Raw genomic sequence first — 20433 nt, 5'->3', positions numbered from 1 at the left:
CTCGCAGTGATGCTGGGGGTGTTTCTACATGTATGTGTATGGCGGAATGTTCAGCAGAGACATAATGAAACGATGCACAAGTTAGTAAACACCAGCCCAAAAAATGTTTAGATCAGATCTTCTTTCTGGTCTGATTGTGTTAAAATGAAGCTCAGATTAAAGTCTAAGTTCAGGAACAGAGCTTCAGGAATAGCGGTGCCTCCAGTCCAGGCATCACAACCCCAGAGAATATTTAGCCAGGCTGTCGCCACCTAGTGCCTCCACTCAATTTCATTTCTCTCCAGCAACTAGGTCAGGAATCAGAATACACTGGACGGTTTGCAAGAACCCCTGAAGTGTGAGTTCGGGCACCAGCCAGTCAGCAAAGAGTCATACATTCTGTGTTGACAACGATTCCCAAGATCGAGCATTTAAAGCCGGAACAAAGAGAATGTTTGGTGAATTTTATCAAGGGTAAAGACGTTATTGCCCTTCTTTCTACGGGATTTAGCGCATTACATACGTCATGACCAAATAGCAGCGACTGGTTACCATAAATGGAAAAAAGTAGCCTACTCGCCTAACGTCGAGCAAATTCTAACGCTGCAAGGTCAGACGGTTTCTACTAGGCTGCAAAATATCAATATGCAGGTAGTTTTTAATTATTCACAAATGTAACACAGAAAGTTAGGTCACATTTTTCAATGTTTTTATTTGTAAAAACATTTTACAAAACAATATAGAAACGATATAGAACAGTATAAACAATGTCAATGTATTCTTAATACATTTCTCTTTTTTCTTTATTTCTGTAGTAGTGAGAACATGACCACGTAACACAGAACCACTATTCCTGTATCGAACATAAGGCATTTCCATGAGCAAAAAATCACATTGAAACTCCACAAATATTGACCCACTTTTTTTTTAAAAAGAGTAGGTATCTTTTGTTTTATCCAACATCACCATAAAATACATACAGATGTATTTTTTTAATACTCAGAATTCAACTTAACCGTACAGAACCAAAAGATGCTGTGAAGTCATTTGAAACCGAACAATAACTGGCAAGAAATTGGACCACAAAGACGAGCCTCCTTTGCAGGAACGAGTTTTAAAAGTTAAAATCCATGTTGTTCTTCCATCATCTCGTGATTCTCTGAATGTTCGGTTTCTGTTTTGTTCTTTAGGTCAAATGCAGATGGATAATGCAAAACTTGTGTGAACAGCAGCTCCATCAGATCACGCACATAACCTGAAAGAAACGTTTTGTGTTTTAGAGTGTCAACAAAAATGTAAAGAGAAAAATAAGAGACAAGAATCAATACAAGCTATGAAGATATGAACAATATGAACAACTATCAATACTGAAAAAAAATCTATTAAGCAACTGAATTGATTCAGAAATTTTCAGTAGCCAATAATGTGCTTTTTTATAGCCTTTTAAAATCAAAATTACGTTCAGAATTAACAGGAAGAAATGTGAAATTGTTTTAAGTTAAAATAAACTATAATGACAGAATTGTGCAAATTGATATTGAAAGCAGGTTTAGTTTTATTTTTAAGACAAAATAAAATTTAATTGAAAATGAGGACTGATCAATATGAGAGGGAAATAGTAAAATTATATTATTTTATATTTTACTATTTATGCATTTTTTTAAATAAATTGTAAAACATTATAAAATATTATCATAAGTTTATTTTATATTCATTTTATAAAGAGGGCTGAAAATTTTAAAGGCCTAAATGATAAAAACATTTTTTTTTTATTTAAATTTTTTTTTTATAATTTGTCCTATAAATAGTTTTACAGACAAAGATCACAACTATTCACTAGATAATCTAGGTCATCATTGTACGTAAGAAATTTGTTCAACCTATTTTGTTTTTTTAAGTGAGTAAATAAGAAAATAAAGAAATTATTAAAATAAATTTTTAAAAAGTGAAAAAAATAAAATAAAAAAAAATTCCCAGGCATCTGTATACTTTCCAGTTGCTCGACTACATTCAATAATAACAATATCAAACCATTTTATTAATAATGTGATTTTCAAGACACTAAAAGATGCCATACAAAAACAATGACAGTTATTCTTAACTCATTTACCGTATGTTGCCTTTGTTTTCACATTGGGACAGGCCTGCTTCGATTTGACAAACAGAAAATCGTTTCCGGTCATTTCTTGATCAGGCGCTGTGTTTTCATTAAAGTGCATCGCCGCCAAAAAGAGCCTAAGAATAACAAACACAAAACAAGCTGAATTTCACAACGATGTCATAATAAACAATCAATGACTTTAGAGAGAGAGGAATAATGAGGAATAACACTTCACATGAACTTTTCTGAAATCAGTCGTCCCTCTGAGGAAAATTGTTACAAGCATTAGAACTCAAAAAGTCAAATAAGAAAATTGGAATCATCACTTTTGCAGTTAAAATACTGTATATTTTTGTCTCTCAGTAATAAGAAAATGTGAACAATGTTTTTATTAACAAAAAATTGAGCTTAAATATTAATATATAGCTCAATTTTGCTCAAACTACTCTTTCAGAAGAGTTTTACGTAATTAGATATTACAAGAAAACCTTTATTTGTGCCAGAATGGAGAAATTTCAATGCTGCAACACAAAGTTCAATAATGATACGCTGATTTTTACCTGCACTTGGTCTCTATCAGGGAGAAGGTCACATCTTCAGGTTTAAACCGCACACTGAGTTTATGAAACAGGTCGAGCGAAGACGTCTGGTGATTGGAGCACAGCTTTGGAACGTCACGGAGAACGCGTTTGTCCAGGAGCAACTTCTCAACTTCATGGAGAGGTTTAGTGTCTGAAAGAAAGAAAGACAACAGAGTGAACATAGGGCAAGGCATAAAACATAAACACAAGTAACTGAAAAAAAACAAAAAACAAAACACATTAATCTTGACTGATCTAAGCCACCTTACATTTTTAATAATCCTTTAAGTGAATCTTCAAAATCATTCAAGACCTCATACTCTCCACCCTCGTCTTTCAAACCAACTAACTCTCCATAAAAAGTAACTGCAGATTTTGATCAGTTTATATTTTAATCATTTTTGTTTATTTTACTCCAAGTTCATCCCAACAAAATAAAACATATTTTTTGCAGTGAACAGATAAACAATATGAGCTGTTCCTTTAACCCAGGGGTGGGCAAACTTTTTGACTTGTGGGCCACAAAGGGTTCTAAAATTTGACAGAAGGGCCGGACCAGGAGCAGATGGATGGAGCTTTTTGGTAATCCACCTCATAAGAGAAAAAAAATAACATGGGATATGTAGAGATATCAACAATAAGATATCCCATAATTAAAAATCATTAAAAAGCATTACAACAAAATATCTGTCTTTCAAGTCCCATGGTATTTACTGTTTACTGAAATGACCTTTAAAACACTGAAAATTATTTATTGTTGTCGTCCTTGTTGTCCAACCCTGCTCTAACCTGTTCTTATTTGTCGAGATGGGCCGATATATCAGACTGATATTTGCACTTTTTAGTTCATCTGCTATCAGACTTAAATCTGCTGCAGAGATCGATATATTGTCTGTCAAAACTGCTGCCTGAATATAAATAAAGAATATGCATGAAGCTTTATCTGAAGATTTTAGTACAAAGAGTGTATTGCAAAAACATGACACTGCTCTCTTATCAGTTTGTAGTAAAACAAAGGTTGTGGATGAGTTTGTAGTTAATTAAAATTAGATAATTGGGGAAATCACTCCAAAAATATTAGGGAAACTCATCAGCCATCAGTCAATCTCAATCCAAAACTGTACAATATCTCTGGTCTCTTTACGATCCAGCTCCTCTTTCATTTATGCAGAAAACTCCTGAATATAGAAATAAAGAGTACACACCTGGTTTGAACCACTTGTCTGGGTTTCTGGTCTTTTTGTCGGGATGGGCGCACTGGGGAAACACAGGATCGTCGTGCTTGTGGATGTCTTGAAGGTGGTTTATTTGAGAAATCCATTTGGCCACTTTCTCTTCCCCAGACGAGGACGAGGCGGCCGCCCAGTACATGTGGTGTTTGATCGCCGGAGACCACTTCTTTAACACCTCGAAGTCTTTCTTTTCTGATAACGCGTCCAATTTCTTTGATAAATCTGCAAAAGAGGTGTTTTAATCAGTATGGGTTTACAGTGTTCAAATCCAAATAAAAAACGGTTCTGTTTATCTCATGAGTAAAAGGTTTTTATTCTACACTTTCTTCTCTTTTGAGGTACATTATATTATGATTATTAATATTTTTGTTGGTATAGAGATTTAAATATGTATTTCTTAAACTTGCCTTGCCTTACCGTTTTTAATTGTATTTTATTTTTGTATTTTAAATTAACCCGTCCCATTGCACACAGTTCAACTAGATACCTTAGATTGAATTTGCAGTATCTAAACTGGTCAGAAAATTTGCAGTTTTGACTAAAGCTTAAGTTACGATCCACATTTTAAAACAAAGGTTACTTCAAGCCCCATTTGGGACCATGTACAAATCTCTGCTCACCTTTCTCCAATCTCCACACGTCGTAGTACTGAGTGATCTGTCTGTTCTGGAGATACTTCTGGACTTTGGCGTGACGGTCGGTGACGATGTAATCCACCTTCAGGTTGTTTGCCTCCAGTCGGTCCAGGCTCCGTTTAAGGCCTCTCTTTTCCATGAGGTTTTTGTCTCCCACTTTTTTGCTCTACAACATTCAAACAAAACAGTTATTTCAATCGAGTTAATTTACAGTTTAAATTCAACTTCTTCATCTTCACACAATACTGATGTTAAATCTGGAGGTGGCACGTCATCTGCATGACTCCATAGAAAATGGAAAATTAAAAGCGTACTTCAAAACAAACCCCATGGAGATGTATTTTTATACCATACTGTTGAGGATTATAGCCAAATGAACATTTCCATGGAAACAAGCAAGAGGCGGCTCTGCTCCAGGCGAGGCAAGAGTAAAGACACTTTTCACTCAATCAAAAATGTTCTATTTTTGGGGGTTAAGCAAAACCATGTTCCCTCATCATTTACAGATTTACAGTTTAAAATATGTGGGACAGTGAAATGATCAGAATGTGTAAAACACGCAGGAGCACTTTTGGGTTTAAGAGTTGACGAAGCAAGTTCAAACAACAGTAATCTAACAAAAATCCACTGCGTATTGGATCAGTGTAGCATAAACTACAGCCTGTGTATTTTGTTCTGTCGTCCAGTAGGTGGTGGTAAAAGACACAAACCTGCACAAGCTGGATGTCAAGTATTTTTTTGCTTTCCAGATCCATTGTGGTGTAACTTCCTAATTTAGCACTGGGTCCTGAAAATACATGAAGAAACGTCATAAAATGTAAATCCTACTTAAATATAACAACATAATTAACGTGAAGGGCTTCTGACCAGGTGGATGAGCCCTCATGTCACCAGCCACAGGCAGCTCCAAGTGCTCTCTGCACTCGTCAAACACTCGCTCCTGGTGCAGTTTCCAGTTGTGGCAGATGGTGGGTTCAAGAAACATCCGTGAATGTTTTTTAAATGTATCCAACTGGTGGATTTGAAGGTTAATTCCTTTGCATATCTGTCCAAAACACAAAGAAACAGTGTGAATAAAAACGGCTGAAGAACTACGCTGAGAAAGTTTTTTTTTTCTGAGAAAATCTTTAGAAAAGGATACGAATGTTCATGTGTTGTTGTTTTTTTTATAACAAAGAAAGATTCAATGTACAGAGCAAATTCAAATCATTAAAAATTGACAGAACACTGAAATATGAGCTGTAAAAGTTATATAAGAATCCCATGCATTTCATAGCACATTTAAATTGCTCAAGTCTTAACTAGAGAGTAAGCAGGATTTATACATATGAGAATGGAAATACAGGAACATTTACTTCTGCTATTTAATTTCATACCAACCGAACAATTTGTCTAATACAAAAAAAGAAATATGGGGTAGACTGATCAAAATCATATCACAAGCATAATTTTGTTGGTTAGAATTGCTGTCATTTCGGTAATAAAAGGCTTTTTGCCGGGACCAAAATTACACATCTCTAAACCTCCCATTTAAAACAGCTAACCCTGTAGTTTAGGCCTCCACAGACATGTTCTGAAATGCACGGGATTCTTGTACTAGTTTAACAAATAATAATTAGCTCACTTTCAAATGCTAATGCTCCTGGGCGCTTGCACTTTGAACTGAATCTTGACTTACAAATCAAACACGCACACATTTGGGAACTACTGGAGTACAACAGTTAGATAAAGATGTTTTAATAATATTATAGTACAGAATAATAGAATTGGTTTAGGTGCAGACAGATGCATAAGGAATATATAACCACGGTATTGAACCAGCCATCTGAATCACCATTTGCATTTGCCAAATTACAAGGTGATATTTTTGCATAGAAATAATTAACTGATTTAGTAATCAAATAATCGTTGACAGGTCTAACATAGGCTCCAAAACATGCCATGGGCTGAAAAGGGGGTTTTATGACTCATACAAAGCTGTAATTACACGAAAATGACACAGGAAATGGGTACATTGTGTTTTTTAAACACTCTTCAGTCTGTAATTAGACATCAGGATGTTCTCAAGGAGCTTCACTTCAGCTTTATCTGGGTAAAAACCTCCTATTAAAAGGCTTTTTGTGTTCGAGTGAAATTCGTGTAGCTTTAAGCCATGTTAGAATGTCTTTACCCCCTCAAAAATACACCTGGAGTTGCGTTTTGTTTCATTCACACACGTTTGAGGAACCTTTTATTATTAGTCTGTTCATCTCCAAAGCTCAAAATGCTCTGGTCCACCTGGTGATGTCATGAAGTGAACAGCTTTTACTTTTTACCTTGTGTTCAGTAGAGATTGGCAATTCCAGGTACGAAGTCATCCAAATGATTCTAGTGAAAAACACAGTGGAGCACTTTTTGTATTACGACATGACATCACAAAGTGGAACAGAGTGTTTTCTCTCTAAGAAAAGAACTCCTTAAATATATATATATAAAAAAGAAAGTCTTAAATATGCAGGGTTTGTGTGTTAAAAATGTATGCACGAAACAAAACTCCAGGTATAGTCCAATGAGGTTCATTTGGTCTTCTGATAATTTATGTTATTAGGTTCTTATTTCAGACCAAGAGTTTGTTTTCATACCTGACCGTTTCAACTGCTCACTTGCGGTCTTCCTCAGAGTGATCATGTGATGTTACTGTGATGTGTCCGGTGAGCTGATTTACTGTATTTTCCGGGCTATTAGGCACTCTGGGTTATAAGACGCACTGTCATTAAATGGTCTATTTTCAAACTTTTTTGACAAATAAATCGCACCGGACTTTAAACGAAACACAACAATTGGATGGGTGAGTCAGACTTTGTTTGGCGCGTTCACGGTGACTCTGGGCTTTGTTCAGTTGTGGCGTGTAGGGAGGGTGCTGTCTGGGACCGCTGGATTGTCGGCGTGTTTGCAGTGACTCAGTTGCTCAGTTGTGTCAAGAAGTGGCACATTCCACTCGCTTTTTCGGTTTGTTCCTCCGTTCCGTTCCTCGTCCGTGTGGAGTAATGTGTGTCTGCGGGTGTTTTTCGCTGTGCGGTCACTGTCTGCTCCGTGTGTGTTTGTGTGCGCTGTGGGTGGTGTGGCTTTGTAGTTTACTGAAGTCGTGCTGGGACACCTGAGTGGATTCGTGTATAGGGCGCTCTGGATTGCGGTGCGTCATTTTTTGATGGGGTTAGAGGCTTAAGAGCGCGTCTAATAGCCTGGAAAATACGGTATACAGGTTTTGGCGCCATCTGCAGTCCGACTTCCTCAGGTGTGTGAGAGTAAAAAAGCCCCCTCATCCCGATTTATAGTCCTGTGAGCACGTTTCCGTATTTCGATTGCCTCTTTAATCCAGTTTGTAACAGCAACATCACGTGACGACTCTGAGGAAGAGCGCTAATGAGCAGTCGAAACTGTCAGGTATGAAAACAAACTCTTGGTCTGAAAAAAGAACCTAATAACATAAAACTCCAGGTATGTTATTGATGAGGAAACTATCACAATTTTATCTTCGCACTGTTTTTTCTTACAACATCTTGTATGTACAGTAGCGGAGATCTATTTCTAAGTCTAAGAAATGGCTTTCTAACATGCAGCAGATATAGCACAATATAAGCCTTTTAAGTGATGTTAATTGAAAATACCCTTTGCATTTTCTGGAAGGATCCACCAGAGAAGTACACAGAGGCGGAGAGCTGCAGGTCTCCCACAGGCGTGCTCCGGGTCACGGGCTGGTTCTGCCACGTGCGGCTGTACATGCACTCGGGGCAGTGTTGGGTGAAGGAGACAAAGGTCCCACACCTCTGTCTCTGCACCGCACACTCCGAGTTACACACGGGACACTGCTCAAACAGCTGACGAAGGTTCTTTTCAAACACGATGTACTTTGTGTCCTCATAGTCTGGGGTAAGGTCTGTGTCCCTGCGGAGAAAAGAATATGTTAAAAGGTGCGTTATGTAACTTTTTGGTTCAAGGACTATCATCTGCTTGCTTCTATGGATATGTCAAGTTCCACAGTGTGACATTAAACAGCTCTACTTTACATTAATTCAATTACAGGTGGGTTTACAGCTCAAAAACACCTAGAAAAACAGGCATTCTGGGTGTGAGTGGGGTTGCCTTTCCACAGATCTAACCTGTAATGTGGTCTGGTTTGGTCTTTTATATTTTTCTCTTTGTTATTATAATGTATTGTGATGTGTGAGCTACTGTGTCCAAGTAATTTGTCATGTTAATCCATGAAATTTGTTTAAGTCTAAGTCTCCATGAAGAGACAAAAGCTTAATAATATACTGTGAAACATGTCAGACAAAGCAATAACATCTCCAGGTTTCGTTTCTTTGTTTTTTTTTTTTTTCAATAATGAAAAACAATATACTCTGCATTACTTTGCATGAAAAGAGATTTGTTATTTTTATTGTAATACACCCAGATTTGAGCAAGTGACTTCTAATGCTAATAATTATTGCTTCCTTCTGCTATTTATTTGTTCTAGCTGTTTGTCGTTTAATGGCACGGTCTCTTTAAAAATTGATTTACAAGGATTATATTGCTTTATTGGTTTTCATATTAAAATTTTCAATACTATTGTTTATCGAAATATTCTGTATATCTATCGCAATATATTATGCTTCAAAGTTTGTTACTGTGACAAGCCTCAGCTAGTGTTGTCACAATACTAAAATTTCAACCTCTAATTCAATCATAGTAAAGGATAGACTCGATACTTAATACCAATATTGCAATGATAATTAAAAAACAAAACAAAACACTTTAGACAGTAGAATGTGAGTTTTAACATTAAATAGTACTTTCATTTATATTACTATCTGGTTTTATATCTGTGCAATACATAGAACTATAATAAAATCTGGAAGATAAAACCAAGATGGTGTCGTGTGGTCCTATATTCCAAGTCCTGGTCCAAGATTAGACCTGGTTTAGACCTGGCTCAGTCCTGGCTCAGTCCTGGCTCAGTCCTGGTTTAGTCCTGGTTTAGTCCTGGTTTAGTCCTGGTTTAGACCTGGTTTAAGACCTGGTTTAAGACCTGGTTTAAGACCTGGTTTAAGACCTGGTTTAATCCTGGCTCAGTCCTGATTTAGTCCTGGTTTAGACCTGGCTCAGTCCTGGCTCAGTTCTGGCTCAGTCCTGGTTTAGTCCTGGTTTAGTCCTGGTTCAGTCCTGGCTCAGTTCTGGCTCAGTTCTGGCTCAGTCCTGGTTTAGTCCTGGCTCAGTCCTGGCTCAGTCCTGGCTCAGTCCTGGCTCAGTCCTGGCTCAGTTCTGGCTCAGTTCTGGTTTAGACCTGGTTTAGTACTGGTTTAGTCCATATACGGCACAAAAGTTCTGCAATAGTCGTGTAATGTTTTACATTTTAAATGCAGTAACATTTCAGTGTAATGAATTACACTGAAATGACAAGTAACAAGTCATAAATAACACATTACAGTTTTGAAGTAACTTGCCCAACAGTGTCAGTTAGTATCTGATATTTGATACTTTTAACAACCCAAGTTCACAAGTCATGACAACACTCAGCTCTCAATCTAAAATTATGACATCTACAATCTGCAAAGCAAACACAGTCTATAAGTAGTACTGGTAGTTCTACAAGGTGTGCAAAGAAGTGTCCTTTATCTTTAACTGGAAAGTCCGGTTGAGATATGGAATTTCATTTTTAGGAGAGCCTGTTGTAGTTTTTGCAGCAGGGGAAACCGGAAAACCTGGACAAAGCTACGCACGCACACTGTAAGACAACTCCAGGAATGGAATCTAACCTCTTTTCTTATCGCAATTTCTCATCACTACACACAATTCCTGTACTGTGCGACTTTATGCCTGAAGTTAGAATCATAAAACTTATAAAGAAGAGGACTGAGGGAGTGTGATGTCGCCCATAGCGCTTGGATCGAATCAAATGAAGCTCACGAGGCTAAGAGTTACAGGAGTGAATTTGGAGCAGAGTTTCATGTTAGGAATAGGAATAGGAATAGATTTACGGACAAAATAGCTACATAAAAACACCACGATCATGTAGAGCAGGTTAATACGACATCTTAAGACCAAAACAACGAGGCTCACAGCAGCATTTACAGAGAAAGGGAAGACAATTTTTCAATGTCAAGTAAATTGGAGCCAGAGTCGATGGAGCCCAAAGCGCACTCAAGCACTCAAAGTTTCAAGGATTATCAGTAATTTGCCCTGAATGTACAACAGTATAGCATTACCATAATTTCCGGACTATAAGCCACTACTGTTTTCTCACACTTTAAACCCTACGGCTTATACGACAATGCCGCTAATATATGGACGGATTATTTGTTTGGCACATTGTCCATTCATATACACGGTCTATGGTTTGGCAACACAAAGGATACGTGCAGCCTGAGTGCAGAAAACGCCGCTGTCTGTGTGGTTAACAGATAGAACATGGGTTAACATCAAGGTGCAGTGTTTGCTCGCGATATTGTCAGTGCGCTCAAATAGTTTATTGCCGTGTGATAAAATAAGTTATGATCCTAAATGAACATTAGTGAGTGGGACAGGTCTTACCCATATGTGTTAAATGCAGGTGAGTGTGTAAATGACGAGAAGAAACGTCTCAAACTTCAGTAGCCGGACATCCGTTCGATACACTTATCCCCGCCCCCGAGAGACTCTGAAATCTGCTGAAATCCTCCAAGACACTGACATGATACAGACAGGACAGCGGTTCTTTCTGCAGGAGACATGCACAGTAGAGCCCGGGGGTGATGCTCCGAGGAAGATGCTCGTTTGATTGTGTTTTGAACAGTTATTTTGCACTTCATACACACACCCTCCTCATGGAAAATACACAAAGAAATGCAAATGATGCAGCTTTTAAGTTAACGGCAACTGATCTGGCTGTCGAAGAAAATCGAGCTGCTGCACGTGAGCTTGGCATCAGTGAGTCGTTGGTGAGACTTTGGCGATGGAAGCGTGATGAACTGATTCAATGTAAAAAGATGATAAAAGCTTTCAGAGGCGGTAAAAGCAGACGGCCCTAACTTGAAAACGTTCTTGAAGACGTGGACACCTGCGGCTTATATTTATCGCCTCTGAAAGCATTTGTCGTCTTTTTGCATTGAGTCAGTTCGTCACACTGCCGCCACCAAAGTCTCACCATTGACTCATTGATGCCGAGCTCACGTGCAGCAGCTCGATTTCCTTCTTCAACAGTCACATCAATCGCCATCAACTTCGTGTGCTTTCTGTGAGGTGGGTGTGTGTATGAAGCACAAAATAACTGTTCAAAACTTCCTCGGCACATCACTCCCGTCTCTCCCCGCACTCTACTGCACATGTCTCCTGCAAGAGCCGCTGTCCTGTCTGTATCATGACATTGTCTCGTGGGATTTCAGCAAATCTCAGACTCTCTCAGGGGCAGGGTTAGTTCTGTCGATCAGGTATGAGTGGATGTGCGGCTACTGAAGTTTGAGACGTTTCTTCTCGTCATTTACGTATACGGGTAAGATGGATCCTCCTCACTAATGTTCATTTAGCACCATAACTTATTTTATCACATGGCGATAAACTATTTGAGTGCACTGACAATATCGCGAGTAGCACAGACAGACTAGTGTAGCACAGACAGACAGACGCTTTCTGCACTCAGGCTGCGCGCGTATCCACTGTGTTGCCAAAACATAGACCGCATATATGAATGGCCAATGTGGCGGACAAAGAATCCATCCATATATGCGCCGCATCGTTTTATTAGCCGCAGGGCTCAAAGTGTGAGAAAAAAGTAGCGTCGGTTTGTATAATTTAAAAATTTTGTTAAAATTTAGATGATGTGGTTTATATTCAGGTGCGTTCAATAATCCAAAAATTACGGTAATCTCATTTTGCATTTATTCAGTTACAGCTGTTTTTATTACATCCCCAAGACAGACCAAAAGGAGTAGTAGTGGGTAGAAAAAGTTAGATGGCAGAGAGCATGAGCATGACTGAGAGCATAAAGCTGTACTCCGTCTCAGTAATAATAAGGTTCAGATCACACTTTAAACAAATACTGTCATAACACCAATTCCTACTTTTATTATCAGTAAAAATACAAACTTACGTCAGTTCAGTGAAGTTATAAACACTGGTTCTATGAGACGAATCATCAAACACGGGCTCATCTTCGTCCTGCTCCTCCTCAACTCGCTCTTCCTCCATTTCCACACGAGGCCTCTTTTTGGGTCGACTCTGCACTAAGAAGGCTCTGGCCAATGGTAAAGTTATTTTCCTCTTGACCGTCTGGACACCTACGTTTACAGTATGGAATGTATTTGAGGCTTGGACAGCTGAGAAATGCAAATACAAAAGAGAAATTCAAAAAGAAACTATAATAACTACACCTTAATTCATTTAATAAAAGCATGAACAAAGAATTCATCTTATTTCATGTAGGCCTGTCACAATAACTACTTATATCAGCTCGTTGTTCAAAATATGATTACGGGAATAATATACTTAGGGGTGCAATATTTTTCCTATGTACATGTTCTTTGCAATAATGGGAAGATTTGTTATTTTTTTATTTAATGCAATAAGATTTGAGCTGCAGAGGGTAGAATAAATGTGAAATGCACCAATCCAGCTTTTTCTGGTCTGATACCAATGTTGATACATTTGGCCAAAATCAAGAGATACCAGTGCAGAGACGGATTTTCTTTAAACACAAATGGTAAAATATGGTTAAATATTACCCAAATTTGCTTTGTAAGTGTTTATCATTCAAAGATTTAACCTACAGAACAGCTTTGAAAAAACACAAGTTCAATTATACGATGTGTTTTGGGTCAACATTGCCCAGTAAATTGTCTTACTACACAAATTTACAGATCAAAATGAGGAATCGACTGAACTGATATCTTGGAACCGAGATCTGATCCATCAAATTTTTCAGTATCATTGGAGAAATCTGAAAATCTGATACGAGCAATATATCGGTGCATCCCTAAAATAAATAATTTCTGTGGCTAATTATTGGGTCATTCTGCTATTTATTTGTTGCAGCTCAGGCTTTTTGTCTATTTAAAAGTGAGTTTACTGGGATTACTCTGCTTTGTGTCAGTGGCATGAAGTAGTTTCAGTATTATCATTCATTGCAGTATTTCTCTGTAGCAATATCTTGGGCTTCAAATGTGTTATCGTGACAGGCCTAGTACTATGTAACTTTTCTGATGGAGGGTCTCCACATAGAAGTTGTCAGATCTCCATGAAGACAAGCAGGTGACCTCACTAGGCCAAGTTACTGGTTATATCTGTGAAGAGGCGAGTTGCGAGTTCCCCTCACAGTAAGTTTATGGACAGATTTTCTTAGCAATGTACAAGTCATGCTCTATTTCAAGTAGAACTGGGTGATATGGGAGAAAAATAATCACGATTTATTTTTCCTATATTGACTGATCTCGATTTTTGATTCAATATTCTCCCATCTTATCAAAAACACAGATTGGCATAAGACCGCAGTATGTCAGGATCACTACAGTTTTTATTTCGTGTTGATAGGACCAGTAATTCTGTCGAAATTCGCATTTAGAGTTTGGAATGCATGCAACAGAAACACATGTGCGATGTTCGTGCGCTAAATCAGGACTTAAGTTTCACTCATAACTCACTCTTCACTCATAAACGGTGAGAAAAACAGTCATTTACTTTCCGCATAATGATCAGAAGCAGAAGAGGAGGGAATGAGGAGAAAAGGTGAAGAGCTGGATCAGAGAGAGAACTTGTGAAACGTGAGGATTCCTGAAGAAACACATGCGCTGTAACTCAGGTGCTTCTTTTCTAAACAAGACGGTGTTAAGTCCTCGTCAGCACTACGCGCTTTCTCTGTCACACGATTGGCTGTTGACTTGATTAAAATGCACACGCCTCATCATCAAGCTCGACAAAAAATGAGTTTGCGATCTATGAATGTTACGATTCTGGGCACAGCCCTAATTTCAATAAATACAATCTGATCAAATTGTAAAAAGCAGGTGATGGACTTTCAACCAGAAAAGTTACATAGAAAATATTTCCAAAGACTATTGAGAAATACTCTTCGACACCAATTTATAATTACACTGTTATGATGCATACCACATACCTTTGCTTCTGATGTTTTTTAGCGTATTGGCGGATAGCTGCGTCGCGACTGATCTCGTGGCTGATCTTTGGGATCTGAACGGAGGGTCTTTTTTGCCAGAGATTAACATAACCGGAAACGAGCTGAGCGAAGGCGTCAGTGAGGGGCTGTAGACAGGGTGGCCCGCCGGTTGACTTAAATCAATGGATGAGATGGACGGTTTCTCCTCAGGTAGGTCCAACAGCTCCACCGATAAGTTCTGAGACAAAGAGATTAATAAATATATAATCATTTCAATCAGGAAAAATACAAAGCGTAGAATTGTACCACATCAACAAGAGAAATTAACCTTGAACCTGAATAGCTTTAGAATGATTTTAAGCTGTATCAGAACAAGTATAAGAGCACATAGACTAGTATTTGCCCATAGACCACTGAGGAATTACACAGATATAAGGCCACATGGTAATATAAAAGTAAGTACTATTTTCAATTTTGACAGTTTCATTCTACTGTCTAAATATAAATAGTGTTTTTGTAAATAATCATCATTATGTTTTGAGTACTGAGTCTATTCCTTAGAACTGAAATCAAGCTTAAACTTTTAGTATTGGGACAAAACTACTGCAAAACTATTTTATATGCTTAGTAATTTTGACCTAAAAGCGCATCTAAGAGGATTTTTTATTTTTTTCTAATTTATACTTAGTTTTAATTAGATTATACCTGTAGTAGTAAGTAACAATTATCATAACTTTGCATCTGGCAAGTAGTAGTATGTGAAGAAATGTAAAAAAAAATAATACAGTAAGTCCAAGAACAGAATTTGATCACCTGTGTTTCCAACATGTTTATACTAATACTGTGGCAATGTATTTGAACCCTGTTATTTAATACAATATTTTAGTGTGTAAAAACACTGAATTAAAAAGTGGGAGGGTTGGAGCTTTTCACTTTCAGATAAAATTAAAAACATAGTCTAGGTAATTGCCCTACCTTTTGTTTTACATTCTGTCAATTTTAAGCACACACACTGCAAAATACACATCCTTAATTAAACGATTAACCTATGTTCTTTCAGATTATAATATGATGTGATGCTACCAGATGTGTGGCAATTTGTCCCTATTGTGTCACTAACATAAATAATGTCATGCCACCTTGTTATATAAAAACAAAAGTATAAATCTAAGCATGTGACAGTGACTTTAAGGTCCAAAAAACACATTCTGCGAGTGTAAACATTAATTAAAACCAAACAAATAAAATAAAACGTGTTTCCATGAATCAGTATTTGTTAAATCTCGCTACTGTGTAATTAAGACAAGCCTTGGCCTTTGTTGACAGTCAGGTTGCTCGGTAACATATAATTACCTTTTGTCACATCTGCAGCCCATGTCCAAAACAGGAAGTAAAATTATAAACTTTAACAAAACTGAAAACTATGAATAATATTTAGCCAAATTGTAAATATTATACAATTATAACAACATTTCAGTGACCATGAGTAATCTAAGCTGTCATCTGCACTTAAAGTATTAGTTTAGTCCTGGTCTAGTCCAGTCAGCCCTATTTCTGCAAACAAAATAGTAATTATTTGGTACTTACAGGGTCATTATAACAAATAGTAGGAACAGAGCCGTGTCTAATATGCAATCTCGCACATAATCCCGTTTGAAACATTGGTTTATTGAGAAAGCACTCGTCTGCAAAGTGGCGATCACAAACTAGCATGGTTTTATAGTCTTTAAGTTTCCTGTTTCCATACACGAAATTTCGCCATTCTTGACGAGTGGGTTCTTCTTTAGGTAAGCTGAATAAAGTGTTAAAAAAGTCACAGCCCATCACGCATTTTCGCTTCGCTGTAGGGAACGACATCTTGTAAAAACGTAACAGGATTTAGTACAAAAGGTAAAAAAAAAAAAAAAAAAAAAAAAAAAAAAAAAAAGATCTGTTTTTTTGGTCTAAATTTGTAAATACGAGCGACACCGGAAGCGCACGCTTTTCTATTTCCGGCAGATTGAATTAAATTATTATTAGTACCCTCTGCTGGTAAAAACACCTATGTACAAATAATATTAAGTTGTAACAATAAAAAAATACATTTACGTTTGATTTAAGCTTGCTTTGGTTATAATTATGGCCCTTTATCGTAATTAAGACCTAATTTAGTCCTGGTTTAGCCCTGGTTTAGTCTTGACACAGTCCTGTCAATTTGCATTTTTGGTTTAGTCATGATTTAGTCTTGATTTATCCAGATTTTGTGTTTGCATATGGAAAATATTAATGCCTGCCCACTGAATCCCGTGTCGTGCATTGTGTGTCAAATGTGTACGTGTGCAGAATTATTGCAGAACAAGTTGCTCTATAATAATTCATTTATACTTACAGATCTTGGTTGGACATTGATATACATTGTAGGAATAGAGCCAGATCTAAGTGTCAGCCTGTTGCATAATCCAGACTCATACATTGACTTATTCATCAAGCAGTCCTCTTCAAAGTGCCGATCACATACAAACAGATTTTTGGTGAAGTTTTGTTGCTTGGGGTTTCCATAAATGAAATCTAGCCAAGCCTCCCGGGTAGCTTCCTCTTTTGGTAGGTTGTATAAAGAAGTATAATCCTCACAGCCGAAAACACACTTCCTCCACGACGACATCTTGAGTAAAAATGCTCAGTATGCACGAACAAAGCGGAGATTTAATAGAAAAAAACTAAAAAAAATGCAGCGTGTCCAAATTTGTAAACACAGGAAGTGCATACTATTCGGTTTCCGGTACGGACTGGGTACGTTTGTTCAATGCAATGCTCCCCTCTACTGGTTTTATAATAAAGCAACACGAAAACTTATATTAAAACATTAATTAATAAATAGTAGCGATTAAACAGCGTTTCCCGTCAATACAGGAGAGTGTTAAGAGTTAAAATTCTCCTCCACACAGTAAAAAATAAAAATAAAATAATAATAATAATTGTTATAACGAAAATGGCACGTTGTCTTTGTTATTATGCAAAATAAGGGTGACCAGACCCAGCAGATTTATGCAAAACAAGTGATTTGTCCCAGTTTGAAACAAGAAATGCCCCAGCTGTTCCTATTTTTTATTTTATTTTTTTTTAATCAATCTGATCCGTGAACAAAAAGATGCATACATTGTCATTTCTTTAGGTAAAATACAGAAAAGCTGCTTAAAAATGACAAAAACACACAAAAAATTTGACTGTACTGATCATTAGTCACGAGTGCACAACAATTTTCCTTAATTACGCACTCGTTTCACAAATTTATTATTACAAACCAGGGATGACCCAGTTTTTTATTTTGAAAATCTGGTCACCCTATACATTATTATACTTTTATTTATATTTTTTAACTACACTATTCAGAAAAGACAGTGCAAACATGAAATATATGCACAAGCAACATGCGTGGGCGAAATGACAAAACAAAAAAATTTTATAAAAGCGACCAGTTTGAACGAAAATTAAGGGAAATATTGTCATTTGTGTGCACTTTGTCAAGTACTAGTCAAGTCCTTAATCCTAGTTTTGACTTTTTTTTTTTTATCTGAATTTTCAACTTTAGTTTAGACATGGTTTTGGTGTCCTTCCATAGTATATTTTGTCAATATTTATAGTTTGATTATATCCTAGATCTTATTCAGTCATGGATTGATATGCAGATGACATAAAACCAACACGTGCATTATAAAACAAAAACAGAAATGTATTTATACTCACGTGTGTGGGTGGCATTGGCTCGTAAATTGAAGGAACAGCACCGGTTCGTAGACTTATAGTTGAGATGACTCCGCTGTCAAACAAGCCTTTATTAAGCATGCAGTCCTCGGTGAAATGGTGATCGCAAACATAGATGTGATTCTTGTACTCCCCTTGCAAATGCGCGAGGTGTGTGAAAATAAAATTAAGCCATTTCTGTAGAGTGGCTTCGTCTTTTGGTTGGCTGAATAACACATTGGGGTTCGGGCAGCGGAATATGCATCTGCGCGGCATGGTGGGATTAACGATGCGCAGTGGATCCGCAGCGAAATCCGAGTTAAATTCCCAAACAAAAACGCGTGGTTCTCACAAAAAACTTCCCCCCAACTGCAAAACTGTAAAATTGTAAACAAAAACGCCACTTCTTCTTAGTTTTCGTGCGCAGAATCAACGCAACGCTGCCCTCTCATGGCCTCACGTATGTAGATCATAAACAGTCTGTGATGCACGTGTAATAATCAGTAAATAAAACAGAAAAGTGTCATGTGTTAGAAGGTGTATTATCACTGTTTCTCCACCAGTTTATACACTTAACACACAGATTATGGTGGCAGAAGTGATAAATACTTGAATAATTTTATATATGTATGAGTAGATATAGGAGTAAATTTGCCTTTTTGGCTCTGCTGATAAAAATAATGACTCAATACAGACAAAATATAGTTACTTCTATATGTTTTCAACAATACTACAGACATAAAAGCTTAATTAATTATACCAGTTTTTCGTTCATTTTATTTTTAGACTACAGGGGCCAAACATTAGGCTATGGGGGGCCACCAAAGTCTCTCGTCTATTATTGGGAAATACTGCATTAAGTAACTTTTTTTAGTGAAAGGTCTGCCACCTGCTCGTCTCCATGGATATATTAAAGCTTTGCAAGGAATATTCCACAGTATTGCTGCCTTTCAGATGATATCACAACATTCTATAGGCCAATAACATTGAAGCTAAACAGAAAATTTTAATAATATAGTTTTTTTTTTGTTGTTGTTGTCATTAATAGAAATTATTTGGTTAAACATTTTCTGCATTAACTTTTTGGATATTTCACAGCAGAGCACAATTAAACGTTATTATCTATCGCCATGGAGACAAGCAGGCGACACCAACATCAAGCCATGTTAGACGCCAGATCTGTGGACAGGCAACACCGCCCAGCTGCAAAGTAAGCATGCATGTTTATAACTGAATAAATAACCATGATGACACTGTTCTATTAAACGTTTTTGGAATCAGTTTTTACTATTTCATTGGTCTCATGGTCCCTGAATCAGCTGGTTAAATGGATGAGTTTGGTGATTGTTAATCCTCAGAGCTGCCTGGACTCTCTATACTCAAGACAGTTACAGAGGACATCCCAGAGTATTAAAAAAGACGAGCAACATCCACTAAACTCAGAGTTTCAGCTGCTTTCTTCTGCTCAGAGGCTTTTAGTCCCAAGATCTAGAACAAATCGCTTTAAAAGGTGCTTCGTTCCAGCTCCTACTCTACTTATGAATAAATTGTAATCTATTTATCTATCAATTTTAGTACGTTTGTCTTGGAAAAAGGATGTGTTTTTATATATATTTAATATTTATTGTGTTTTTAGCCAAGCGTGATGGATGAATTTAAGCACTGTGACTGTGTTTTATACGTGTTTTTTGTACATAATGTGGATGAATGAAATGTGAAATGTGGGACCAGCCTCTCAAATCTGCAAAACAAATTTACCTACGGGTACGACTAACCTAAACTAACTTAAATGCAAGAACTAGAATGTCTTACTGTGGAACATTCCAGGCAAAACATCTCCATGGAGACAAGCAGATGGCATACCCTTCACTGGAAAAGTTACAAAATGCAGCTTTAAATTACATCTAACATGTACTATGACCTGTAAATGTGTAGACCATGAACTGTACCATATTTGTTGAAATATTTTGATCAAAAATCATTTTGAAATCTTACAACATGCCCTGTTTAAGTTCATTAATCACACAGGGGCATGTCTTGAAATTATTTAAATGTTTTTAAAATCCAGTACGAAACAAAT

The 20433-nt window shown here is 37.1% G+C and overlaps 2 protein-coding genes across 5 annotated transcripts in view; both read right to left on the bottom strand.

Annotated features, from left to right (window-relative positions):
- The window catches only part of nadsyn1 (NAD synthetase 1), a 39319-nt gene that overhangs the window by 10182 nt on the left and 8704 nt on the right, over positions 1-20433 (bottom strand).
- LOC110158814 (uncharacterized) lies at positions 672-20410 on the bottom strand. Of its 4 annotated transcripts, none has more exons than XM_055154486.1 (11): positions 18357-20410; positions 14634-14871; positions 12615-12801; positions 8176-8452; positions 5396-5573; positions 5239-5315; positions 4514-4694; positions 3867-4115; positions 2641-2812; positions 2090-2214; positions 672-1234 (listed from the first exon to the last, which is right to left on the bottom strand). In XM_055154486.1, exons 1-11 carry the CDS (start codon positions 18627-18629, stop codon positions 1101-1103), a joined length of 2091 nt encoding a protein of 696 aa, XP_055010461.1. In that variant the 5' UTR covers positions 18630-20410; the 3' UTR covers positions 672-1100. The 4 variants fall into 4 exon arrangements, with proteins under 4 accessions (XP_055010461.1, XP_020778990.1, XP_020778989.1 ...); XM_020923331.2 differs by having other exon boundaries at positions 12615-12840; positions 18357-20409; XM_020923330.2 differs by lacking the exon at positions 18357-20410 and adding an exon at positions 17002-18340 and having other exon boundaries at positions 12615-12840.

The sequence above is a fragment of the Boleophthalmus pectinirostris genome, unplaced genomic scaffold (assembly GCF_026225935.1).
Source record: "Boleophthalmus pectinirostris isolate CB_2022bp ecotype Guang Dong unplaced genomic scaffold, ASM2622593v1 HiC_scaffold_19, whole genome shotgun sequence".
NCBI classification, from domain to species: Eukaryota; Metazoa; Chordata; class Actinopteri; order Gobiiformes; family Gobiidae; genus Boleophthalmus; species Boleophthalmus pectinirostris.
This window is presented reverse-complemented; position numbering and strand designations above follow the sequence as displayed.